Genomic DNA, 27673 nt, shown 5'->3' with positions numbered 1-27673 from the left:
TCCTGGAGACAAATCAGGACCTTAATAAATTTTCATAATGACTGTGTTTTTACCTTATGTCGTGACTGCTAAATTACCAATGATTTGTCATGAAAATTGTCAAATAGAAAATATCAAAGATAAATCTGTTATGATTGAGTTTGTTTAGAGCATTATATATCTCAGTCATTGCGATTTGTGTTAATGACGTAGTACTTTTGCCTTAAAACCAAGCAGATTTATTCTGATTTAGTTATTAGGACATTACATTGTTGCTGATTATTTCAGTGGGTTTCCTCTAATATGAAGATATGATCCAGCATGTATTCTACATAATAAATTACAGGCCTACATTAGCTAGATCTTAATGAATATTGGGTGACTGTAAATGCGTAGAGCTTCAGAAATTAATTTAATATACTTAGAAAACAAACAGGTAATATTTCTACAATGACCATTAGATTGGAACTATTTTGTAACAACTGTAAAAAACTTTTAAACTCCGCATTAAGCTTTGAGTAAATGAGCCTGATGACTTTGTTTGGGTTATTATGGTTTGTACAGAAAAGAAAGCCCGCATATACTCAATATTTATCTTGCTTGCAGGCTGTGACCTTTGTGTGGATTACCCCGTAGTTCACCTTGATTCAGTCGGGGTTATCCGGTCTCTATAACGAGCCTCTGTGGTGTTTAACCGCCGTTTTGTTGCGGTCCCTCCTCTGGGTATGTGTGACTCTGACGTAGCACTCAGCGTCTCCCGCCGGGGAGGGGAGAAGGGCGGTGCTGCTGCTGGTGACTATATTGCAGCGAGCCGCGGAGCGTTTGCCCCCCTCTTTAGCTCTGTTTCGTCGAGCGTTCACCGCAAAGTGTTTTCGGTCGCGGGAAGACATGGCTGGATACTTGAAAGTCCTCAGCTCCCTTTCGAGATCTGCTGGAGCTGCTTTTTCCAGAAACCCGGCGGTGCTTGCGCCGGCTGCAAATTGTCAGACTTTGCAACAAAGAAACTGTAAGTGGAGAGATAGCCGGTTCATCCCGAGCATCATTATGTTGACCGTTAACTGCAGCTTGACCTGGCCTGGTGTTAACGTGGCCTCTTAAAAAAACAAAACAAAACATGTAGCTCTGGTTGCATTTAGGTGAGCTAATGCAACGTCAGCGTACATAGAAAAAGCCGATATCAGGTTAGCCGGCTATTTTTACGGAGCTAACGTAGCCGTGCTAGCTGACTGTGCCGCTAGCCAAGTAGGATGCGGTTAATACCTTTAATGGTTTCCTGAGCGCAGGGCACCGATACTTTAAATGCCCACGACCGTTAAATGGCCGTTAACATGTTTGAGTTAACGGAGGCTGTTTAATGATAAAAAATGTAAACGTCGAAAAAAAGATGCGTGCAGCCTCAGCGAGACGACCCGTCTTTGTCTTCCTCCATTCAAACTTTGAGGAACCGTGGAGGACAATGTAAAGATATGCGGACTCAAATGAATTAAAACGGATAAACCCTGGCAGGCTTACATACCTTCTACTCTGACCTAGAATATAAGATTCATAATAAAAGTGGCGGTGCAGTGCAAAAGCTGGCAGTTGATGAATTAAGCGAATCTTCCGTATTTAGCCGTGTTTGCGGATTTATTTATTTATTTCCAAAGCTGCTAATCTCTGAGGTGGATAATAAAATAACCACGAGAGGAACCCGGTTAAATTCTGTTGTCCAAAAGGATGAGCTGCCCGTCAGCCGTGAGATCGGCAGTGCGTGATTTACTTGGGTGAAACTTTTCCCAAGGTCAGTTGCCGCATACGAGTCTCCGCTATGGAGAGCAATGGCTGCCGCCGCTGCTGCCGTATGGCGCTCTCTGTCCTACATTACGCTTCTCATCTGGGTTGCATCCAGGCTGCTGCTCATAAAGACCACATCTCACCCTGCTATTTAGACTGTAAAACACTGTGCGGCTTGTTACTTTTATGTTCCCTCTAAATGTTAACAAACAAGACTCTAAAAATAAATAAAAAGGGAGACCAGGCTGAATGGATTTGTGTTTTTGCGATTCGGAGAGGAATCCTGTTTTATGACGTGCGCTCTGCAGCAATCCCAGATTAAATGCGGCTGAAATTATAAGATATATAAGATAAAAGAACAAAAACGCACTAGCATGACCAGCTACCGTTCATAAAATAGTGGGTCAGCTGAAGGACGCTGTGGCTCAGATCCGATTGAATCACCGGCATGTACCTCTTTGATGGTGGTTAGGGATCATACCCCAGGACTGTTTATTACAGCAACGCCTCCAAACGCTCTTTATCACGAGGATTCTTATAAAGTGATCGCATGATTTGATAACACTTCCACAGTATGATAGAATCGTGTTTCGTTTTTCCGAGGTGTAAAACCTGCGTGACACACTAAAAGTGGAAGATTGACAGTGTTGATTGGTTTCTTTTGTTCCAGCCACAAATTGCATTGTGGTTTAGTAGCACCTCTTTGCTGGTATGCACTTTTTAAAATTTTAACAGCTCTTATAAAGCTGACCCAACATGTCGTTAAACTTGATTTGAATTTCACAATCCCGTGTAATGCTGCTTTATTTGTAAGCTTCAAAGCTTTTGCATTGACCACTGTCTACTATCGTGATAGTGAATGAAAAGTTCATTACCCGAGCCTCGTAAATGCCTTTTCCAAGTATTGGATTAAAACTTGATGTGGGCTAAGGCTTGTCCTACTGTGTTGAAAGTTAACCAGGCGGGACACCTAATCAATGCTTATTCTGTTGATCTCCTTAAGACACACATCATTTTGGATTGTCCTTGACTGCTTGACCGTAATTTCCACAAGGCACCTCACAGTTCAATTTAAAATTAGTACACTGTGCTAAAAATGAAGGGTATTTAAAAGCTCTAAATACTCCAGTCCCACACTGCAGGCTAGGTGAGGTCATTAGTCTTATTGTTTCCCTCCTTTCCACTATTGAACGTCTTCTGGTTCAAAGTCACAGTTTAAAGATTTCTTTTATCACCTGTAAACAAATTCTTCTCCAACTGATTTCTTTGTCCTTCAAGAAAGAGAAATAATTAAAAAAAAAACTCTGAGCCTTCTCAAGTGCATTTTTAGCATTAAAAAAGCCTTATGTGCTCATTTTGAGTCGACAGAAGAGCCAAGTCATTGTGCACGTTTTCAAATGATTATCTTGGTTGCATATTTCTCCAAACACCTGCCTTTGACTTTAGCTACAAGTGGTCGAACAAATCCTGCAGATCTGTCCCCGATGCATGCGCGAGTGATGTGGCATGCAGGCCCACATGACTGTGCTTCAGCTCGCCCTTCAGCCTCCAGTTTGTTGATACGCTCATAAGTTACATAACCTGCTCAGCTCTCTCCTGGGCTCCCCTCCCTCCGCATTGTGAGAGTAAAGTCTTGATATTGCAGTTTTAGGTTGAACAAGTCAGAAATTATGCCTGACAGTAGTTAATGTGTTAACGAAACAATGCTGGAAGAGTCTGTACTCTTCCAAAAGCAGATGGAGGAGGGCAAAGTCTGTTATGGAATTGATTTTTAAAAAAAATCAAATCTTGATTTGCTTATGAAATGTGAGAAAATGGTTAAATTATTTGCAATTTCCTAACCAACCATTAAGACATCAGATTACTTGACTGTGCCCTCTGTCTCTTGGAAAGAAAGCAGCTCTTTCTCATATACAGCCTATAGATTTCCCCATTTTTCTGAAAGAATCACTTAAGTGATTTATTGCAATAGCTTGTTTATTTTGCCAGCAGACTGTTTCAGCTCAAATTGCCGTAAAAGTAATTTCCGGCATGCAATTTTCAAACAGAACTTGGAAATCCATAAAAAGCTTTTCTGTTCGTTTTAACATCGCTGCCAGCTTATTGTTGGGAAGTAACCGAAGTCATATTGATGGATTTGTTTTAAAATAAAACTGCTGACAAGTCATCATCCTAGTTTCCTTTGTTATGTGCCAAAACTGAACATATTTCCTTCTTCAATTTCCAATAGGTTAAGGATTGTGTGATACAGTTGTGTGTCAGAGCCAAAACAACAGCAAGTTAGCAGAACATAATCACTTTTTCACCATTCTTTTACAGACATTGCATTCGTTTCTGTCTGTGTAATATGCTATCCTATAAACATAGTTGTAACATAACACAAAGCCACAACTGTTCTTCCTTAGAGGTAATTTTCAGTGCACGGTCGCCATGTTTCTGTAGTCAGCAGGGTGCGGAGGATAAGAGCAGAGGCTGTTTTGACAGGTGCTACCATGGCTTCAAAATCCCAGCTACATCAGATGTCTTCAGTCTCAGACTAATGCTTGAGTTTTAAATGGATATAATATCTTCCACTCTTAAAAATGTTGGCTGTACCCTGTTTCCATAGGACACCTTGTGTTTACTTGAATTACTTTTAGGGCAGTAAGCTTGGCTTGGGAAATTTGAGTCACTTGATCCTCTGCACCTCCCCCCTGTACTTTCCTATTCACTGAAATGTTCCTGCTGGCAGCACTCGCACACTGAGTAGGCTGAGAGGAGATATGATTAAACATACTAATCCATATCAGTCCTAGTGGACAGAAAAGAAGTAAAGAGACAGTCTTAAAAAGTCAGTGTAAAAATAAAGCACTTTGTTTTCTAATGAGGTTTGATGGTTTTAAGAAAACCTACAAATAAATTATTATTTTTACCTGTAAGAACATATGCATTTCTCAAAATAAAGAATGGCTTTAGAGTAAACCAAAACTTGCTCTAATCAATAATATTTGGTCTTTTATTGAAGTGGTGTTTCTCTAAAATGGCTATTTACCGTGTGGTCAGTTGGCTATTCATGCTAACTACAAACAAGGATGTGTCAAGAAGTATTGAATGGAGCTGTAGTGATTAGCTCATAGAAAATAAAATGTCCAAATTTTTCAGTAATTTTGTTTTATTTACATAGCCCCAAATCACAGTAGTCACCCTAAGGCGCTTTATATCATAAGGTAATGATGCTACAATAATGCGAGAAAACTCCAAGAATCAAATGACGCCCTTTGAGCAAGCACTTGACAACAGTGGGAAGGGAAACCTCCCTTTTAACAGGAAGAAACCTCCAGCAGAACGAGGCTCCTGGATGACTTCCTATATAATCTTTATATATTATCTGTATAGCAAACTAAACATTAAACTAAAAAATCTCATCGATCCAAAAGATACACCGAACCATATGCTCTAGTTTAAAATAAACAGTTTAGATTCACACTCTGTTACATGCAAAGATTTTCTATAAGTTTTCTTGCCAGAAATTGCCAGTTACATTTTTAACTTAAAAAAAAAAAAGTTCCTTTTTGTGGTTCACTTGGCCCAGTTTAGAAGGGAGTTGCATTTAGAGTCAGTATAAATCTGGAGCCATGGATTTTTAGAAATAACCTTCAACATAACATACCAAATCTAAATAAGCACAAATGAGAGATGTCATGCTTCCAGATCCAGGGACTCTCTTCATGCATGTTTTGGATGGAAATTTGAGCTGTGGGTGATGCGAGGAGTCTGCTCTTGTGGATGCAAAATAGAAATAGCCTTGGGTCCAAATTGATTTCAGCTTTTCGTAGCTTTTAAACACATTTAGGATTAAACATTAAATTTTTAAATGTTGGTCTGACCAGACGGGTTTTCATCCTCTTGAGCACAATTCATTTCCTTTTCTTTTTTCCCCTTGATTAATGCATTTATTCTATGATTGGCACACAGCAGTCTCATGTTTTTTGTACTTCACGTTTTATTTTTGACAGATGCCGACAAACGCATCAAAGTGGCGAACCCAGTGGTGGAGATGGACGGAGACGAGATGACCAGGATCATCTGGGAGTTCATTAAAGAGAAGGTGATAAAGTGGCATCCAAGGTTGAAGGGGGAAAACTGAGCCCATGCAGCCTGACTGGCAGGCTGGCAGGTGGCTGTGTGGGAAGTGTTATGTAGAGGATTATGTATGTGTGTTGGGGAGGGGCTTTGGTAATTCAGTGGCTGATTTTTCTCCAGAGAGAGCAGATGTTGTTGGCTCAGGAAGAAAACGCAGAATAGCATGAGGTTCAATCATTGAATGTTTTTGACAGCTGATGAGCAGTTTTGTCTTGTTAACAATCAGTGATCCCAAAGTACATTTTATCGGTTTTTTAGGTACTCTCAAAGGGAAAATGGTACATTTAATTATTCCCTAAAGTCATGCAAATTAAAACTCAGGTCTTTGTGATACAGGCTAGGGGATCTTTAAAATGCTGGTGAAAAAATATCTTCGGGGCAGAACATTTCTGGCTGTTTACACAACGCTCGCTTGCTTGTCAAGTTGTCTTTTAAGATTTTGATGGGGTGCTGAATATGACAGTTAATTGGCTGTTTGGTCCAATCAAAGCCAATTCTATTCATAGTTTCTAAAAGATGTCACATACTTGCAGAAATATCTGTCTGGATTGCAAAACCAGGGTTAATGCGACTCAGTTTTACTGCATTTGTGTAGCCAAACTGATGGGTAGTTGCTCATGTGAATGGCAATGCTTGCAAGCAAACCTTGTCTCACCATGCCATACATGCATGCAGTCAGCCACACCAAACCCACCTTCATCAACAGCACCCCAGGTTGTTAATTGTAGTTGATGTTAGCTACAGGACAGGTTTACCTGCCATTTGATTCAAGTTATGAGATATATATTAATGCCATTAAATATTGTTTATCTTAGCTAACCAGAATGTCACAGATTGATGTTTGTCAGCAAACATTGGCTTATTTGCCCTCACCTTTGCTCTGACAATATCATTAACCTCCAACACAGCAGCACAAACGACCCGTCCAGGTTTAAAGTGAATTTAACTGTATGCATCTCTGTACACTGTCATCCTAGGCGCAGTGTGAGAAGACTCACTGCAGTGAGTGTTGAATATGGATTACAGTTTCCCACAACTTGCAGTTTGTCCGCATATATTTCTTTTTCTTGGAAGGTGCTCTAAATACCCATGGCTAGAAATTGATGGAAATTTTATAGGATTGTGCTTTAGTTCTCTGGCATGTCCACGATTGGCTGGTGTGTTGTAACAGTGTTTTGCCCTCCGGATCCGATCCTATGACAGAAAACTGTTGTTGGTTCAGTGTGTAAAATATCGCCACTAGAAATCTGAATTCTGTCTTCTTCAATTCAAATGCATAATCCTAGCTATGGTAGGACAAACAAGTCTGTCTACACTTTAACTATAGGGAGTGGAGCCTGGCAGTCTGGTGTTTATGTCGGTTGTCAATATGCCAGGTGTCTGCGTCTATTTACTCTGGAGGAGGCTGTAAAACTTTGTGATAGGAGCCCGTTATATGATGATGCTTCCACTTACTGGCTCCCAAGCCTATCTTTTTTTAAAAAAATTTAATGGGTTCTTTCTAAGATTCTAAGAATCTTTTCTGTTAAGTAACCTGGATGATTTCCACGTTAAATATGTTCTTAAGGCTGCCTGATAGTTTGCTGATTTCATTCTGATCATTTTATTAATATAGCAAACAGGGCTATGTTTATACAGCAGTTTTCACTATCTAGAGAAAACAAACACACCCTGGAACATAATAATTTCAATTAGGCTTGGGGAATTGATACAGCGTGATATTGCTTTTTTTTGAGACAATATTGTATTGCTACAGGGGCACCAAATTGATATTTCATACCTGATAAGATTTATATTGTATTGACTAAATTAAAATACTCTGGCAAGACTACAAAACAAGCGGGCTCATCTCATGCAGCACCACCCTGACACAATGTTAGCTGACCAAACTTGCATTAAATTGGCTCAACTGAAAACCCATCCAACACTGGGCACGCTTTGCTTGACAAAGCTACCTTCTAAATCAGTGCAATGGCTCAGTCACATGAGCAAACTCCTTGCTTCTATAAAAAATAAATAAATTGGTGGCTGCCTGGTGATTTTACTGGTGAATAGTTATTTACAGTTAATTGCAGTTTTCACAGTATTAGCTGTGTATTTACAATTAGCTGCTGTATTATCAGAAACTTGACCCCATTCAGTTATAGATTGATGGCAGACTGACTCTTTCTTATTTTGCATTTTGCAGGTTTTAGTGACAGTGTTGGTGTGCTTGATGATCTCATTTTGCAGGAAAAAAATAACTGATATAATCTTATTGGATAAAACTGATACTGACAATGTTTAACTTTGATATGTTGTTGCAATACTTTGTGATTTTTAACATTCCACAATATTTTGCATATTGCAAAATGTTAAACATTACTATCATATTGTGAGTGAAGTATTGCGATATCGTATTGTGGAGTACCTCGTGATTCCCACCTCTAACTTCTATATGCTTTTAGTGGTCTGAAAATTTTGAAGTCTTGAACACCTAATGCCAGGGGTCAGCAACATTTAACACCCAAAGAGCCATTTGGACCTGGTTTCCACGCAAAAGAAAAAACTGGGAGCCGCAAATACTTTTTGACATCTTAAATGAAGATAACACTGTATATATTGTTTTTTACCTTTATGCTTTGTGTGAACAACTAAGGTGTGTTGCTTATGAAATCCATGAAGTGCTACAAAGAAAATTACATTTTATTTATGTAATTAACACATTTTGAACTCTTAAAGAAATATAACAAAAGGAAAGACACCAACCTGAACTAAAAGGATCCATGTAGCAAACAAAAACTGTTTTGAGCTGCCACCCTTATATCGCTTTTGGGCTTTTGGAGCCTTGACCTGACTTTTAAAAAATAATTGAAAAAAAGCACTATGTTGCTAAAAAATGAAAAGTAGATATTTGCAAAATTCTGCCTAAATATGTATTTTACCAGGTTAATGTGTGTAGCGGGGCGTGGTCTGCAGCGGCGCTGCAGGGGAGGCGGAAGCACCTGAGCGGCACCCGCAATCACGCCTCGACACCTTAACATCTGCGCTATCTCTGCTGCTGTTGGTATATGTCGGGCTGTGAGCTACAGCAACCGTGTGTGAAAAGTGGTCAATAAAGAGATGCTGAAAAGCATGTTCATGGTAACCTCGTCGGGTCTGCCGTGATATGTTTACAATGGGACTTCTGCTCCTGAACCTCTGCACATATCCCATATGAGCACAGCGTCTGCAAATCGGGGCTGTACGAAGTCACTTTCATCTTTACGCAGGACTGTAAGCTGTCATCTGTGAGGCGTGAGCGGTGTTTTTTTTTTTTTAACATAGTTCACGAAGGAGAATAGCTGCTGACATAATGTGGATCTGAAGATCCATATTTGGCCTACCTGAAATGCACGGCGTTTCGGCGGGTACACTGGCTTCCGCGAGTGTGACGCTTATTTTGAGCAATGAAAAAATAATAAAATATAATTTTATTTCTATATTTCAACATCACAATCTTCCAATTTAGAACTACAAGTTTTTTTTTTTTTTTGTTTCTTTTTCTTTTTTTTTTTTAAAAGAACTAACATAAATAAAACTCACTTCAGCTAAATACTGCGTCTCCGGAGCCGCAGGTTGCCGACCCCTGACCTAATGCATCACTTTACAGTACAGTACACTAATGCAGTATTGTTATAACAGTATCTGTTATGCATCAGTGTTTACAAGCAGGTGGTAAGATCTTTTGTGACACATTTGCAAGGCTGCATTTCTGTTCAGACATTACTCTGTCCGTACCTGGTTTTGCATTGTTGGTGCCTTTTTTTTTGGGGGGGGGGGGGTAGTGCCTTTTAATTAATTAATTTTAATTTTTGATTGTTTAGCTCATCCTGACCAATGTTGATGTTGAGCTGAAGTACTTCGACCTGGGTCTGCCATACCGTGACCAGACTGATGACCAGGTCACCATCGACTCCGCCCTGGCTACCAAGAAGTACAGCGTAGCGGTTAAGTGTGCCACCATCACACCTGACGAAGCCAGAGTTGAAGGTCTTTGCCAAATCTTTAATCGCCAATTATTAATTTCTAGTTTCAGAGCACTTTAGACTTAAGATTTTCATTCTCTCAAAGTGATTGCTACATTAATTCTGCATATTTTTGAATACAGCGCTGTAGGGCTGCAACCCAAGATTATTTTTGTAGTCGATTAATCTGCCAATTTTTCTTCGATTAGTCAACAATTGTTTGTTGTAGTAATTAGTAGGGGTGCAACGATACACAAAATTCACGGTTTGGTTCGATACTTTGGTGTCACGGTTCGATATTTTTTTCGATACAAAAAATGTTCATGCTCTTTTTAATTTGTCATTTATTAAAATGACAAATTAAAAAGTTTTTAAATTTAATGTTGCTGAAACAACAAAGGGATAAAATAATAAATCTATCTTATCGAGAAATCACTCATCTTTGGAAAAGAGAGTTTATTACAGAGAAATGGCTCTTTCCAAAATAAAAGCTATACTATACGCTTCTTCTGGGCTATATTCTCAGCAGCATATTAAACATATCAGGTCCCCATAAGGAGAATTATGTGCTAACGGCTGTCTAAATGACTCAGGTAAAGTTTGTAGCATGCGTGCTTGTTGTTTTTGTCTGCTTCCACTTGCACTAGGATGATGTCGGTGTAAATGTGCAGTCATATTCATTGTGTTCCCACTAGTGCTGTCAGCGTTAACCTGAAATGACATTAACGCCACAACATGGCAAATCTCCGTTAACGAGCATGGGGCTGGACGGTGTCAACACGTTAACGAGCAAACTGCGCTAACGCAGTAGTTCCCACCGATGTAATTGAGCATTGCGTGGCTCATCCAACATAGTGTTTTACTTTAGTCCATGACGCGCTTACCTTCAGGGTCATGCTTCACATGAAGACCAAAATAGTTCCAAAGGCCAGATCTGAATGAGGGTGGGGGAGGTTCAATTTGCCGTGTTGCAACGAGCTTAGCTTCTGTCTCGCTAGCTTGCCCTGCGCTCAGTGGATCTGCGCTCGACAGTGCAGCCTAGGCGGAGTAGTCGAAGGCAGACCCACTGAGCTCTCAACACAGACAGCATCTTCAGAAGAAAAGTTGATAAAGTAAATTAAAAATTTTGTATTGTTCGATACATATGCGTACCAAACCAAAAGCACTGTATCGAACGGTTCAATCCCCTAGTAATTAGATATGTTTTTGACATCACTCAATAAGACTGTCAAATAAAAATGAAAAAAATAAAAAATATCAAGTAATATTATTAAATAGTAGTATTTGTGCTAGTAGTATTTTAAACAAAAAACAATGTGATAGTAGAAAAGCAAAGTTGGCTGAGGTCTAAGTTCAAATAAAGCTTCAAATGAAATCAAAAAGATTTTTTTTTCCAGTCAAAAAAAAAAAAGTTTACAGATGGTTCAGTTCATGAATTCATGATTGCAGTGGACATGCTCTGGAGTGAAGCTTGCTCTTATCTTTGAGAATATGTTATCAGCTGTTCATAACAATGCTAAAAATGCTCTCTGTCATGACTTCAGCCATTTGAGAGGCGCATGAGCGTCTTTACAGCACAAACTCATCTGTATGCCTTAATACTAGTAAAACCGAACAAAGCAAAATTACTAATCACAAATTTGGTTCTATATCATAGTTTCTTAGATGGTGTCGTGTTCGATGACAATCAAAAAGTTTAAGTAATTAAATAATAAATGACTAAGTAAATAATTAATTATTGATATGCTCCAACCCACGGATTAAAAATCTAACATTAGTTGAAGAGGTTTAGTACTCGGAATAAACCCTAATATAACGCGGGTGGGGGGACTAGAAGACGGTGTAGATACTCCTATTTAATGGTTTACTCATTTCACTCATTAGCTAACAAAACTGAAACGGTGTTTGCTTAGCAAGCATCATCCTGAGGAGTTTCCGACAGGTAAGCTAACACAAGCATTACTGAACAAACATTAAAATAAGGTATCAACCCAACGCACTTAACACCCTAAAACTGATCCATTCAGTGTTAATGTAACAGCTCTAGGTTGCTGGTGCTCTAAATGCTCGTGCACTGCAGTTGTGCTGTCGTGGAAGGAAAGCTAAACTTTGCACTTTGTTTGTTTTCTGTGAAATGCTTTTACGTTAAAAAAAAAAAAAAAAAAATCTCCATTTTCTTTTGTCCCTGTTTTTTGCCGTTCCACTACATTCTCCTTCGTTAGTATTGAATAATAATGGATTGGATTTATATAGCGCTTTTCAAGGCACCCAAAGCGCTTTACAATACCACTATTCATTCACTCTCACATTCATACACTGGTGGAGGCAAGCTACAGTTGTAGCCACAGCTGCCCTGGGGCAGACTGACAGAAGCGAGGCTGCCATATCGTGCCATTGGCCCCTCTGGCCATCACCAGTAGGGTAAAGTGTCTTGCCCAAGGACACAACGACCAGGACAGAGAGCCCAGGGATCGAACCGGCGACCTTCCGGTTACAGATGCGATTCCCAACCCCCTGAGCCACGGTCGCCCCGTGAATGCAGTCTTGGCAGACGATATAGGTGATACTGCCCCCATAGCTTCCTGTGTACAAAAACACATTTACGTGGTATTAGTGTATAATGCATTGACAATACAATTCCGCATCGACGACTTTTTAAAGTGGCAATTTTGGGCTTAGTAGATATAGATTAAAAGCAGTGTGAATGGGCACACGTTGTTTAATAAGGCACGTTAAGTGATTAACAAAACCTTCCTTTGACAGGAGGCAGATTGCTTTGAAAAAAAAAAAGCCTTCACAGACTAAGATGTCAAGCATCTCTTGTTTCACTTTGTATACCTGTATGCCTTTTTAGATGATTAATAAAATTAAAAAGAAAAATCATCCCCTACAGGATGGCTACAAATTCAGTTAAATTGTTTATTAATGCATGTTTTCCACAAGTACCCTTTGTAAAAAGGTAGCAACAGGTGTTTTCCCCATATGAATGCAGCTATGATCTTGTAAACTGCAAAGCTAAATAGGTGTTTACCAACACTGCACATGCGTGAATGATTGACTTGCCTATAATTTTTGTTTGTTTTTTATATAAAGAGTTTAGCCTGAAGAAGATGTGGAAGAGTCCCAACGGCACCATCAGGAACATCCTGGGCGGCACAGTCTTCCGTGAACCAATCATCTGCAAGAACATTCCCCGGCTTGTTCCTGGCTGGACACAGCCCATTACCATTGGCAGACACGCCTTCGGTGATCAGGTGGGGCTTGATTTTGTTTATTTGTTTTTCCCACATTTTGAGCCAGAAGTACTAAATATCTTTCTGTCTAACTTTCTGTGTTTCTTCTACAGTACAGAGCAACAGACTTTGTTGTCGACCAGCCCGGCAAATTCAAGATAATCTTCTCACCTGCTGATGGCAGTTCAAACAAGGAATGGGAGGTCTTTGACTTCCCTGCAGGTGGCTGTGGAATGGGCATGTACAACACAGATGAGGTTAGCAGATACTTCTACTTAAAGAAAACATGCAGATTTTGGTTGTTTTTGTTGTTTAAATTCTTAGAAAATCACAACAAAACTGTAGTCGGCCCGTCGGTACGAGCCCACATTTGTTTCTATTCATGTGTGTTTTGTTTGAGGGCTGTTTTCCACTGGCTAATATTTACAGTAGTAGTACCCTGTTGTGTGTTTAAAAAATTCACAATAAACAACAGTTCCCGCATTTATCTTGAAAAATGACCCAGCTGACTCGTGCCAGTGTGGCTAAATAATCATCAACAACAACAACAAACAACTTTAACAGATCAAGTGTCCATAGCTAGTAACAAAAGAGAAAAGCTTCTTCATGTGAGTAAGATCTTGGTGTTAATGAATTCCTGCCTGTTAATGAAACATTGCTGTTGATGGCCAGGGGCTACCAAACGTTGTGCCCTGAGTTTGACTGAGCAGGAAATTTAAATTGGAGCTATAAAATATTAGATTTATGTGGCAAAATACAATGTCATATTATGCTCTTTTAGTTAGCAAAATGTACTGCTTATGGCAACATTTTTTTGAATATTTTGGGCGACCAATTGCAATCTTACACATGGGTTCAGGCAGAAATGTGAATACCAGCAGGACGAGTGAAGTTGTGACAGAACTAGGAAGGTCCAAACTGAAGAAGGACAAAGGAAAGAGCTTGTTCCTAGAAAAAGGCCTCTGTTACATGAATGTGGTTTTGAACCTTCTTCCACGGACCTGGAAACTGTATTTTTGTAAATTATACAGCGCATCGGTCTCCACAATGGGCTTAAACACCATAAACTTCTTCTAACACCTACGTGAGAACCACGGGGACATGCAAAGAAAGAGTAGAACCATCAAATGTTCAAAATATTAGAAATACTGCTATACCATAAACTTTAAAATACAATGTTTTATATTACTGAAATGTTTACCATTTAATATTTTTACATTCTTAAACATTTGCCCAGAAGTTCTAAAAGGAACATATAAAACATATACATATAAATGAGAACCTTTAATTATTTTTAAGACTATAATATAAAAGGTAAACAATGTAAATACATGGACATTTTCATATAGTGAAAAGAACAGCTGATGGTATTTCAAATTGGAGGCAATATAACCTCAATAATGTCACTAGATTTTAAGAAAGTGTCCAATAGTAATTTTTCTAATGTTACAGAGAAAAAATATAGAACAACATTTGATTGGTTCTTGAAATTAAGCATTGTAGGCTTAAATGAGCAGCATTTTCAATGAGCTATTGTCATTGATGACACACTACCTAATTTGAAGTGCGACTCTTTAAAAAAGCAGCATTATAGTACCATGTTAGTGAAACAAGTCAAATATAAACACACGAGTAGCAGAAGTAGTGTTTTTCCCTGAAAAATGTAAGCAGTAGTGTGAGATGCCTGCTTAACGCACCGGTTAAACAACAACTGCAATAAGTTGATCGAGTTGAAACGAGTTACTCCTTACTGATCATATTGGGGATTTTTTCCCCTCAAGTAGTGGAACACGTTTGTAAAATATGCAAGAGAGTGTTCCCCCTAAAGGTAGCAATGCTACTATTTCAACAAAGTACTGTACTTTGTTAAAGTAGCTCCTTTTAGGTGCACAATTGCTACTGGAGGCTAACACGTGGCTCTCGCGTGTCAGACCTGTCTGGGCTTGACTGGTTATACAATAATATCGCAACATGACGTTTTTATTGGATGTAAAAATTTATACCAGCATTATTGTGGATGATATCTTAGAACACGGGTCTATTTAGGGTGGCGTGTAAGCAAATGAGAGTACAGGTCTGGTTTTTAAACTTTGCTTGCTCTTTGGTGTAGGCTTCAAATATTTTTTTTCATTGGTTTCTTAAAAAATAGAAGAATTTGTATAAAATTTGGTATTGCAACATCCAGATGGTGTTAAAAGATTTGCTTAATTCTACGCCATAGTTATTTAACATCTGGGTTGTGTGTATTATTGTCCTCATATTGTCTGAACTCTCAAATAAGCTGCTATTGAGTTGTAAAATGCACACCGCAGTCTCTGCAGTCCTCTATCGTCGTTTCAACTCTCTTTGCTACTGTTTTGTTTGCCTTCATCAGCACGGGTCTGTTTGATTTTACAACATCAGAGGTCATCGCAAATGACTTTCAACTTGATAAGGGGAAGGTTGTTAGCCCCTGTTCAACTGATAAAGCCTTCAGCAGTCATGAACTGTTTGTTTCTTTATTCCCTTCATCAGTCTATTACAGGCTTTGCACACAGCTGCTTCCAGTACGCTATTGGCAAGAAGTGGCCCCTGTACATGAGCACAAAGAACACCATTCTTAAAGCCTACGACGGCAGATTTAAAGACATCTTCCAGGATATCTTTGAAAAGTGAGTGTCTTCTAGCTTTCTGCTTATGTGTGCACATTTATCAATGACCCATTTGTCCAGTGTCATTTGCACAATTATTGTTAAATCAACAAATGCATTTAATTTAAGCTCAAATTAATTAGTATTAATCTAATTAGTATTTGGTCCAACATTTATAACCATTTTATCACTTTAATGTTCTTTTTAAGAAAAAGAAAAAAAACTATCTTATTGTGTTGTCTTCTGCAGGAATTACAAGCCAGAGTTTGACAAACTGAAGATCTGGTATGAGCACAGGCTTATCGACGATATGGTCGCCCAGGTGCTGAAGTCTTCCGGAGCCTTTGTGTGGGCTTGCAAGAACTATGACGGAGACGTTCAGTCCGACATCCTTGCGCAGGGTGAGATATTCGGAAAACATCACTGTCATAAAACACTGAAACCTGCAAGCATATGAGGCGCGTGCCAGTTTTTGGGTAGTTGCACTAAAAGAAGATGGTGCGTTTCCTGTTTTAGGCTTTGGCTCTCTGGGACTCATGACATCAGTTCTTGTCTGTCCTGATGGCAAGACTATTGAGGCTGAGGCAGCCCACGGCACTGTGACCAGGCACTATCGTGAGCACCAGAAGGTTAGTAACCACCAACCCTGTGGGGTCTGTGTTAGTAATCTTAAGTTTCTGCTTGCATAGGCAGTGTCATCTGTAGAGCTACATTGCCATCTTGTGGTGAAGAATGTAATGACAAGTGTCTGCAGACGCTCAGATCTATTAAATATTTGATGCTGCAGTTGATATGTTTAGTAGTTTTTAATGCACACAGTGTCTCCATCTCTGCTTTCAGGGTAGGCCAACCAGCACTAACCCCATTGCCAGCATCTTTGCCTGGACCCGAGGCCTGGAGCACAGAGGGAAACTTGACGGCAACCCTGACCTCATAAAGTAAGAGAGGTTTAATATTTCAGGAAACTTACTCATGCTAATGTGAAATGTGACCTTTTTTAATAAATGTCTGCATTTTTCTGCAGGTTCGCCCAGACACTGGAGCAGGTGTGTGTCGCGACTGTAGAGAGTGGTACTATGACCAAGGACCTGGCAGGTTGCATCCACGGCCTGTCCAAGTAAGTTTATTTCCCTGCTGACACCTTAGTTTGCAGTGTAGTTGCAGACTTACTGAAATCACAGTATATATACTCAATAATCATTTTGTTAGATAGTTTTTGCTGCTGGAGTTCTGCTTTGCTTCAGAACACTGGAAATATTAAGTAATATATATGAACATTACCACGTTCACTGCAGAACACATTTAATTGATAAATCATTTTAAACTCAACCAATCTAATCAACTAGTTTTACTTTAACCATGTGACATTAAGGGTTTACTGCTTAACCTTTACATTTATTATGTAACAACGGAATAGGATTGAAGGAAGTCTTGATTACCCTAACAAATAGTTGATCAACAAAAGTAATCTGTAGCCATTTTTAATTTTGTTAAATCAAAAATGCCAAACGTGTATCATCTTCAGCATCTAAGGACTTGCTGCTTGTTATTTTTATTATTGCATCAAATAATTTGAAGATATCATCTTGAGCTTTGAGAACTAGTGGCATCCATTTTTCACTGCTGGATGAGATTTTTATAAAACACACAAATTTTCACAGGAGAATTTGCAGATTCATCAGTCATACAAAAAGTCATCAGTTGCTGCATTGATTTTGAAGGATGCTGCCATTCAGGCCTTGGTGCATCTTTATGTTTTGGGACATTAAGCCTATGATGGCAGCCAGAAAATGAATAAGGTTTGACGCTATGGCTTTAATCTTTAATTATTGATAATCGTGTGGATTTAACCTCAAGTTAAACCCAAGACAGCATTTAATCTTTGCCCTGATTCTGACCTGCACTTTATATAAACTTGTCCTCATCTTCCGGAATATTTGCGAGGTTTTAGGCCTCTGCCAGTTTTCATTACTATATATTTTTCAGCAACTTATTTAAAAAGAAAAACACCATTTAAATTTCACTTTCAAGGTTGACAAAAAGCAAGATTTATTTTTTTTTTCTAGGATGGCTTTTAAAGTCAATCAAGGGAATATTAAGTGTGTTTTAATTAAGTGAACGTTTCTGATTTGTAATGAACAAAATAAACTTCACATGTAACGCAGGATTTTCCAAATGCATCTGCTTAAGAATGATTTATGTCGAGCTTGTAAAATGTTTACTCAAGACTTCTGTAGCCTTGTCATCTAGTTCCTCCACGCTTTCGTGCACATTTAGTGTATATACTTATCTGTTTGTTGCATTGACTCATTTGTTTGCTTGAAGGCATTGCGGTTTTCTCATCTGCCGCTGAATGAATGCTTCATATAATACGCTGTTGTCTAAAAGCTACATGCAAAATGAAACGGGCACAACCTTGTAGTACTCAGTTGTAGTCTGTTTAATCATGATATGTAAAATGTATTATTTTAATAATCCCTGTGTAACTAACCAACAGCATTATCTTGTTTGTGTTGCTTGCATGTTTTTACACTTTTGTTTTTCTGTTGACTTTTCTGATGTGCCGCGTCCTGTCTTTTCAGTGTCAAGCTGAACGAGCATTACGTCAATACTACAGACTTCCTCGACGCCATCAAGACAAATCTGGATAAGGCCCTTGGAAAGTGAAGGACTTGAAAGAATATGATAAGCACGAAGATGGCAATGTCACTCTTCTGTTTTTGTACCTCATTTTTAACTTAAAGGTCAATAAATCCACTCGCAATTTAATCAGAAGGAGAAGAAAGTACTGTCTATAGGATTACGTAGTTCTCTTAGGTTTTTAAATCGTTGAGAATTGTCCTTTGAACCTCATGCCTCCCTTACTGTCTGTCCCATTACTTGCAGGGTTTTATTTTTGTAATGTGAAGTATTCAGTACTATGTAATGCCTTGGGCAAGACTGAAGCCTGTGTCACACACATTTGCCAATAAATCTTTTAAACCACTGTTTGTGTTTTGCGTCTGTACAAACGAGAGCTCTGCCACTTTAAAGGTAAATAAATTTATTATCTTACAGTATTGCCTGGTACACAACATTGTACATACAACTCTATCAACATTATCTCCACACTAATGTCTAATACAGAAAGCCATTTAAGATGAGCGTCTTACTTGTGTCATCACAAAAAAGTGATGGAGTGAACACAGCAGCTGAAAAACTCAAAAATGAGCTTTCTTCTTCTTTTAAATGCACTATATCAACATTGCAAATGGATACCTTATTTGCAGGTTACAAGTTTGAAAAGCTAAACACTGGAGAAACTGAATATATTGAGCATTTCCAAATCATTTTGCACAAGGTCCGTGGCCCTGTCACATGTTGGGAGGTTGTCGTTCATCACTCGAGACCAGTGTACAGCATGATGGATGGCATGCTCGTGCAGACACACTAGGGCACTTAATATTTCTGTCCGAGTTTTTTGGGAGGACAATTCTTGTTGAGATTCATCCATTTAAAAAACAAAAAAAACCACACAACTGCAATACAAATGCGGGGCTTGCTTTTGAAAAATGCTGCAGTCCTGTGAAGGCTTGGATCAGGGAAAAAGGTGAGGTTTTGCTGAAAGAGATGCTGCACCACAGTCTGTTCTCTGTGGTAATCTTTTGAAAAGATCTACAGATGGGTGGGAGGGAAACCTGAATGTAATTTCTGGAGGTCTGTGATTGGACCCCTAGAAATTCAATGTCCCAGCTCAACACAGCAGCAAGGAAAGGAATCCAATGGCACCAGTAGCTCTGAGATTTTGATCTAATTCTTTGGTAAAAGGGATCCAACCATTTTTTTTAAAAAGTGTTTTTCTTCACGTTTTTATTAGCATCTTAAAACATTCCACATAAACAGTTACATTCATAGACTAGAGATCAATACAGGGTGACGCTTGTTAATGCAGTAATGTAAAAAGTAGACACAGTGGTCCTCAGTGCAACGCACTGATTGCAGTACCAGCCAGCGTACTAGAGGGCTGATACATTCTGTACAATAATATACAATAAAACACAGATTGCAAATCCAGTGGCATTTTCAGTTGTTTTGCAGTTTGTCACAGTTTAAATCAAAGTGAATCATTAAGTTCTGCAACTTTATTAGCTTTGGCAAGTGAAATGAACAGCAACACCTGTTTCCTTCTTTAACCCATGAGCTGACCACAGAGAGGGGGACCGGGATTGTCTGAATGAGGATGTGCAGTGAGACATCAACATATGCACCTATGCCTGTAGCTAAGCTTGTGCTTTTCAAATTGGGCTCAGATGATGTTTAACTGTTGTTAAACAACTCACAACATATACAAATGTGTGTAGATATATATATATTTTTTAAATCCTTTGCTCCTATTTTAGGCTGTCCATTTCCTTCAAATATATTTATCTGTAATTATTTTTAAATGTTTTAGAGATGAAAAATATGTAATTAGATTAAAAAAGTATATATTTTTTTAGATTCCAGTGCATACTGATGTGCAGCTTTGCTAGGCTTCTTCACGTCCTTGAAGAGGAGCCCAAGCACTTTGCCTTTAACAGCAAAAAAACAAAACAAAACAAAACAAAAAGCAATCCTATTTTCATTAGGTCACACCTATATTCAAATTTGGGTCATTTTTAATAATTCACGCAGTGTTGAAGCGTCCGGCGCCCTTTCCGAAGGTGCTGTAATACTCCATTTGAGAGAGTTTAGAGATGTCAGGTGTGTTGGTGTTGTTGGCCCGGTTTTCTCGCTCACTGAATTCAAAGCTCTCCTCTTCGTAGTCCTCCTGGCCTTCTGTCTCTTGGGGGGGCTCTGAAGAAGGGACAAAGGAGGATACAAATATAATTCTAGTTTCACCACATACACACACACGCGGAGCTCTTCCTAAAGACATATGGCCACATTTAGGACAGCCTGTAGATTGCCCCTCCTCGGTATCAGTCTCTACTGATAGAGACAGGCATGTCTAATCCAGGCACTGCTATATTTACTGAGCACACGAGGAGAGAGTGACAGAAACATCAAAATGCTCGAATACTAGATTATAGTACATGCTGAGTCAAAGTGCATTAGGGACAGACTGAGTGACAATAATGCGACATGAAGCTCACCCCAAACAGTCCCACTGGGAAATTTGCCACACATCACCCATCAACAAATTCAAATAGCATCTGTTTTAATTCAGAGTTTAATTAAAGTCACCAAGCCACTCACCGTGTCCATCTATCGTGGTGTCCATGATGCCGTGTTTGACTTTCATGTGTCGACTCAGGTTGCCCTTCAGGTTGAACTTGCTGGTGCAGTAAGGGCACTTGAAGGGCTTGCTGCCAGCGTGGAGATGCATGTGGCCGAGGAGGTTGTACATTCTGTTAAACGACTTCCCGCATACCTGAAAGACACGAGTACAACAGTGAGTATCGCTCCGTGCTTCATCCCAGCGAGATCCAGGTGATTTTGCGAAAGGTGCCACTTGCTTCCCCCACCTTGCATTTGAAAGGCTTCACCGGCAGGTGGACAATCATATGCGTTTTCAGGGTCTGCTTCTGGACAAAGGTCTTGAAGCAGACATGGCACTGGAAGGGCCTCACGCTGGCGTGGATCAACATGTGTCTCTTCAGGTTGGCAGACAGGGTGAATTCTCTGGCACAGACATCACACTTGAATTCTTTCATGCCCTGGGGACACAAAAAAAGTGTTTGCGTCCTTTTAATTAATTTGGCTTAAATATATGGTCGGGTGGAAAATAAATAATGAGTCACAGAGAGGAAAAAAAAAATCACAAGGCGCTCACATGTGTGCCTGTTTGCTGCAATCGAGCATTTGTATTCTGGCTTTTTGATCCTACTCGTGTAGATTATATTTCTCCCCACCCCCACTTGTTGAGTGACAAAGATGAAAAACCCTGGCAATGGGAAGAATAAACTAAAAGTTTTTTACCATGTTTTTGACTTTTATTTTAATATTCAACAAAGCGTGTTTTATGAATAGAAGGGCTTTTTTAAAAAAAAATTTAGTCTAAAGTAGACTATACAATGAAATGGAGAGAAAGACTAGAGTGATTCATCTGACACAAAGGGAAGTAGCTTTGCGAATGACACACGACACAAAACACATGCTAGTGGGGGGTTGAGACGCATACAAAAACTCAAGGTCTTTGAAGGCTATGTTTACAAAGCAACTGGTTTTGGAGAAAAGGATGTGATGCCATATACCCTGTTTTTTTCCATGAGAATTCATACTGCAGACTCTTATTGAAAGAGTCCAAAATACTTCCCTTTTAACCCATAAATCTCTTTTGTGCTCATGTTGATAATCACATTTTTCTGCTTTTAAATAGTGATGTGTTGCTGCATGAAGCTAGCATACTCCTGAGTGTATTTTGAACACATCAACTGGTAGACAAAGGCACATCATTGGGTTTCAGTACCTTAAGTGGGAGGGCGTGCGCTGCCAGTACCTTGTGAGTGAGAGCGTGCTGTCGGAGGTGGTGGATCTGGACGAACTCCATGCCGCACTCGGGGCAAACGTAAGGCCGCACGTTCTGGTGCTTCATCAAGTGGTTCTGCAGCTGGCTGCGGTAGGCGAAGGACTTGTTGCACTCTGTGCACTGGTACGTCGTGGGTCCCTGATGGCTGGTCAGGTGACGCTTCAGGTGCGCATAGGTTGGAAACTCGAGGCCGCACTGAGTGCAGACATGGCACTGGCCGTTCTCGTGTTTGTTCTCGTGGGTCCTCAGTTCACTGGGGTAGGCAAAGCCACGGCCACAGAAACGACAGCTGTAGGGTTTCACGTCTGAATGTTGCAGCATGTGCCTCTTCAGGTGGCTCGTCTGCGTGAAGGCCTTCTCACAGACGGTACACTTGTGCGGTCGAGTTCCCTGGTGCGTGAGCAGGTGAGTCTGGAGGTGACTTGGCTGCTTGAAAAGCTTTCCGCAGTGTATACATTCATGAGGCTTAATTCCATTGTGGCCCAAGATATGTGTTACCAGGTTGTATTTGGATGTGTATGACTTCTCGCACATGCGGCACTTCCAGCGCTTCAAGCCCTCGCCTACGTCTACGCAGTAAGACTCATCGATCTGCACGTTGATGTCCAGTCGGTCAATCTGCATTCGTCTTGCGAGACCCTCTGGGTCTGACCACAGCATGGCTTGGTTGTTCTCCTCATACTCTGTTGGCATTGCCATATCTGCAGACTCATAGGCCACCTCACTGGAATCATAATAACGATTCTGCACAGGACTGCTTGTTTCTCCGGTGGTCTTAAGGTTCAGTGCCTCCTCCTCTTCTTCTTCTTCCTCTACTACTAACTCTTCTTCCTTCCTCACTCTTTCCCTACCAGAGCTTTCATCTTGTTCAGCCTCTGGCTGTCCATCTGTTTGTGGCCTGGATGTGTCTCTCACACATGAAGGACAGTTTCCACAGGCTTGCTCCTCTTTCAGAGTACCTTGCTGGATGACTGGATCATCTGACTTGCCAGGACTACCCCTGCTGTTCATGTGAATACACGAAGGAGGGGTATCAGAGTCAAGTCTTTCACCTTTAACCTGAGGCTGTGGACTGGGTACATTGTGCGGATGACCCTCTAATTCCCCATCAATCCTGGGCCTTTTGGTTCTCCCACGGGGCCCGGGCCGTCTTCTCTCACTGCAGTGGGGCTGCGGCTCTAGCTCCCCAGCAGGCTCAGCCAGGTAGTCCCCATTGGCCCCTATCAGCTGGTCAGCGTACTCATACTCCACTGACTCTGGTGGTGGAGGGGGGCATTCTCTGGGTTCCCCTGTGTAAAAGCCATTAGGAGCAATAGTCGCCCCAAATATTTCATTCTGGGAGATGAGGCCAAGAACGGCAGCCTGAGCCAGAGATAGCACGACCACAGGCTCCGTCTGTGTGCCCACATCTACTTGGCCCTCAGTCATCTTTGGGTATGTCCGCACCAAGCGGCCACTCTCCTCCTCCTGGAAGAAAACACACACACAGACATACACCATAAGTCAAAATGAACTAGAGGCAAAACTGCATCTGTGTCTCTGTGTGCTTTCTATTATTCCGTTGTTTCAAAACCTGTTGCACAATTTCTCCTCGCATATTCTCGCTTCCTCATTTGCAATCTATCAGGTCAAAGGTAACGCAACCATACAATTTAGCCTTTAAGGTTCAGCATGTCAGACTGACCCCAGCAGCTATAGAGTCTTCCTTAGCTGGGAATTAGGGGAGAGTATTAAGAGAAGGATTCAGTGCTACTCCGTGAAAGCTGCGTTCGGACTACGCCTTGTGTCTTTGCTCTGAATCCAGAGAACATTAGATTGAGGAGATAAGACAGATCTGTGTTAGCACCCGGCTTCCTTCCTTGACAGGCTTTAGAATAACAAAGAACACAACAAGGGATGCAGGTCCAGCCAGGATGTTGACTTCCGTGGACTGTCCTCAGCACTTCCTGTGGGGTCCTGGGACAGCCTTGCTGACCAAAGTTAGCTCATCACTGGAGCTATCTCTGCCATTCATAAAGGTGAAAAGTATCTCAACTCTATACCAAGAGATCCCGCCGTAGCCAACTTTATAATGCCTGCCACACTGGGCAAGATGATATATGCCGGCAGGCAGTCTCATATCCATAACAGACATTCGATTGAGCTTAGAGCTCATTCTGTATTCCAGACCAATGCATAAGATTCGCTAACTTAATTGTATGGTTCGGATGTGTTTCAGACCCAGACGCGCATGTTTATCCTGCCGCCTGTAAAAGCAGAACAGTGAAACTATGGGGAAGAAATTGTGGTATGACCAGAATTGGCCCTCTGTGGTAAAAGAGAAGCGGGTATTGCATGCCACTAGTTTCAGGTTATTTCTCAGCATGGCTCCGACGAGTAGGAAAATGTATAGTGAGAAGCTGACCCCTGGTTTCTTTGCAGACAGCACTCTAGCCTTCACACTGCCATATAAATAAGAGCTGCTTCCTTTCCTGACACAATACTGAGAGAAAAGAAAAGAGTGGATGGAGAAAGGAAGAGGAGATAGAGAGCAGGAATAAAGGTGTATGTGTGAGTGAGTGTGTGTTGGGAGAGGGGAGTAGACCTGGATGTCCTGATAACCACGTCATTTATAATTACTGCTTTTAAAGTAGTCAGACAGAGACAGACTGTGTGTTTGTGAGAAAGAAAAGGAAAGAGACTGGGTGTGTATTTGAAAGCGCGCGTGTGTGTGTGTGTGTGTGTGTGTGTGTGTGTGTGTGTGTGTGTGTGTGTGTGTGTGTGTGTGTGTGTGTGAAAGAGAGAGAGAAAAGAGGGAGGGAGGTTTGAAGAGAAGGAGAAAGAGCTGTGGGCGGGGGAGGAGTGGAGGGAGGGAGACAGAGAGAGAAATGAGATGGAGGGGCTGAAAGATAAAGAAAGAGGGGAGGGGAGGGAGGGGAGGGAAGGGTAACGAGAGATTGAGTGAGCATGTGAGAGGAGGGAAGAGAGAAAGGAAAAGGATAGGGAGGGGGTGTGTGCGAGGGGGGAGCCGGAGAAAGACAGAAAGACAGAGTGAGTGAGTGAGAGAGAAAGAGGGGAAGGAGGAGGAGGAGCGGGGGAGGGGGGGGGGGGAGCTGTAGAGAGAAGAAAAAGCACAGCAAAATGAAAGGCTGACAAAATGAAAGAGAAAAAGACAAATGACAAGTAGACAGAGAAGGTAGGGTAATAATTGCAAGAGTCCGTACTTTCACATTTAAAGTTGCAACTGAAAGACACCTAAGGACAAACAGAGCAGAAGCAGAAGCGTGCAGCACAGAGATAGAAACACAACTATTATTATGATATTTTTTTTTTAAAAAAGAAGGATGTTCCTACTGCAGCACTCATGTGAATGTGGAGGGGGAAAAGTAATCTTGCTTCCCCTCAAAACACACAAAGACAGACAAGAGTGCAAACAGCTCACTAACAAACTGCAAAACAAGTAATCGCCACCTCCTCCTCCCCCCCGCCACCCCTCTCCCCTCTAAAATCTTCCCCTATCTTTTGGTTACAAACTCACCACATTGTTCCTTGAGTGATGTTTAAGGTGTTTCAGGGATCTCATCCTTCAGGAGAAATGAGTGGAGTAAAAAAATCCACCTCCTATTTATATCTGTGGGAGAGTGGGGCGGTCCCACGGCTCATCCTCCTCCTACTGTTGCTGTTATCAGAACTGACTGTGCCTGCCCCCCCTCACTTCCAACGGCCCTCCACCCCCCCCCACACACACACATGCACACAACACACACACAGCATCACCCCATTTCTTTCTCTTCCTCCCACCCTCTCCTTCCCATCTCACTTCTCTTTCTCTCCTCTTTTCTCTTACAAACACACACACACATCTTATCTCCCTTTCTCACTACGTACAATTCAGCATGACCCTTCAACACACATTTCTGTTTAAGGCACCCAGAGACACGGGCTCTATCGTTTCTTGATCACACTTCATACTTTGCATTTCCTTCTTTCTTTTTTTTTTTTTATGAGTATGTGCTCAAGCGCACAAACAATTATAAAATCTAATCAGCAGTTCCTCTCTGTGCATGCACACAGATATACGTGGAAAAACACACACAGAGACATGTTTATAGATGCGCGCGTGTGTAAGCGTGCACAGATAGAGGCATGTGCACACTTTCACAGCAACACACAAACCACTCAGAGACACTATGGGTGGAGGTGTGTCTGTCAGTGGCAAAACAGTCAGACAGATAATGTCTGAGAAATGTTCAAATTTGTAACTTTCCAGAGAATGTGTAGTTTGCTGCCGTTGTTTCTAGATTCAAACTAATTAACTATTGAGACAGCCTGAAGTATACTGTCTGAGAAATTCAGAAACAAAAAAAAAGAGTGACAAAAGAAAAGAGAAGGAGAAAGAAAAGGAGAGAAAAAACATTAAGGAGAGAGGGAGGGAGGGAGACAGACGTGGGGGAGAAAGAATAAGGAAGAAAGAAGCAGAGGGAGGGGGAGTGAAGCTGGGAGAGGAAGAACAGGGAGGGAGTGGTGGTGGTGGTGTTGGTGTTGGGGGGGGGGGGGTGAAAGAGACAGAAAGAAAAAGGGAGAGAGGAAAGAGAGCTGGGGTGGGGGAGGGAAGGAGAGAATGCAGCAAAAAAAAAGGAGGAAGAAGGGAAAGGAGAACTGGGGGTGGTGGGGGTGGTGGGGGGTTGGAGGCAGGGGCATAAGAAAGGATGTGGCAAAAGAAAGAGAAAGAATAAAAGAGAGAAAAAGAAAGAGGGGAGGGGGAGTGGTGGAGAGGGGGTGGGGATGGGAAGAGAGATAGAGGGAGGGTTGAAAGAAAACGCAGTGAAAGAAAAGAGTGCGGGGGGGGGGGGGGTGTGCTGGAGGAAAGGAGAGAGAAAAAGAGAGAAGAAAAAAAGGGGGGATGGTGGAGTGTGAAAATAAAAAAGAAGAGTCCATCAGCAAGAGAAAAGAGAAGGGGTGGGTGGGGGTGTTGGGGGGGGGGGGGGGGGGGTGCAGAACAGAATGAAGGAGGAGAGGAGGAGGTGGAGGAGGGTGTGGGTGGTGGGGTGGGGAGGGGAGGGGAGGGTGAGAGCAAAGGGAATGGAGAGAGGAAAGGAGATAGAGAGACGGAGAGAGTGAGGAAAAGGAAAAACAGCAAGGGAAGACATTAACTATTGAACTTCCAGATTTCTTTCAGGCTGTGTTGAGAAACAGTGCGGCAGAGTACCTGCGGGCTGAGTACAGGTTGTGTGCTTAAGTAGTCTTCACTAAAGATGATCCTGATAATTAGACAGGTATTCTGTTATTCCAGTGCTTACCTTACCTTTTTTTTTTCTTTTTGTTACTAGTAAACACATGTGTGTGTGTGTGTGAGTGCGTGTGTGTGTTCGTGTGTGTGTGACAAATGAAAAATAAATAAATAAAAAGTGGATCTGAGATGTGCGTGCGTGTGTGTAGGTGAGGGCGAGTGCGACAAACACTGCGTGGACACATGCCAGT

At 41.1% G+C, this 27673-nt stretch overlaps 2 protein-coding genes across 2 annotated transcripts; one reads left to right on the top strand and one right to left on the bottom strand.

The window, feature by feature from the left end:
• Positions 1-794: 794 nt before the first annotated feature.
• On the top strand, positions 795-18703 carry idh2 (isocitrate dehydrogenase (NADP(+)) 2). Its single transcript, XM_085359213.1, has 11 exons — positions 795-985; positions 5748-5839; positions 9720-9885; positions 12954-13114; positions 13207-13350; positions 15608-15744; positions 15973-16124; positions 16240-16352; positions 16564-16661; positions 16748-16840; positions 18306-18703. Exons 1-11 carry the CDS (start codon positions 868-870, stop codon positions 18388-18390), a joined length of 1359 nt encoding a protein of 452 aa, XP_085215339.1. The 5' UTR covers positions 795-867; the 3' UTR covers positions 18391-18703.
• A 1654-nt stretch (positions 18704-20357) lies between these two features.
• znf710a (zinc finger protein 710a) lies at positions 20358-25775 on the bottom strand. The gene is made up of 5 exons (XM_085357410.1): positions 25731-25775; positions 22184-23680; positions 21210-21401; positions 20941-21115; positions 20358-20538 (listed from the first exon to the last, which is right to left on the bottom strand). The coding sequence occupies exons 1-5, from the start codon at positions 25773-25775 to the stop codon at positions 20369-20371; spliced, it is 2079 nt and encodes a 692-aa protein (XP_085213536.1). The 3' UTR covers positions 20358-20368.
• Positions 25776-27673: the final 1898 nt, after the last annotated feature.

This window comes from Diplotaxodon limnothrissa, linkage group LG7 (genome assembly GCF_057381915.1).
Source record: "Diplotaxodon limnothrissa isolate DT_005_m linkage group LG7, D_limnothrissa_male_GT1.1, whole genome shotgun sequence".
NCBI classification, from domain to species: Eukaryota; Metazoa; Chordata; class Actinopteri; order Cichliformes; family Cichlidae; genus Diplotaxodon; species Diplotaxodon limnothrissa.
The sequence above is the reverse complement of the archived record's forward strand: the minus strand, read 5'-3'. Positions and strand labels throughout refer to the sequence as shown.

Excerpts from the sequence above, each read along its gene's own strand:
- idh2 (XM_085359213.1), top strand. The coding sequence starts at position 868 with ATGGCTGGATACTTGAAAGTCCTCAGCTCCCTTTCGAGATCTGCTGGA. Across the intron at positions 986-5,747 it reads GACTTTGCAACAAAGAAACT|ATGCCGACAAACGCATCAAA; the intron begins GTAAGTGGAGAG and ends TATTTTTGACAG. Across the intron at positions 13,115-13,206 it reads GACACGCCTTCGGTGATCAG|TACAGAGCAACAGACTTTGT; the intron begins GTGGGGCTTGAT and ends TTTCTTCTACAG.
- znf710a (XM_085357410.1), bottom strand. The coding sequence starts at position 25,775 with ATGAGATCCCTGAAACACCTTAAACATCACTCAAGGAACAATGTG. Across the intron at positions 21,116-21,209 it reads TGAAGCCTTTCAAATGCAAG|GTATGCGGGAAGTCGTTTAA; the intron begins GTGGGGGAAGCA and ends CGTGTCTTTCAG. Across the intron at positions 20,539-20,940 it reads CACCACGATAGATGGACACG|AGCCCCCCCAAGAGACAGAA; the intron begins GTGAGTGGCTTG and ends TCCCTTCTTCAG.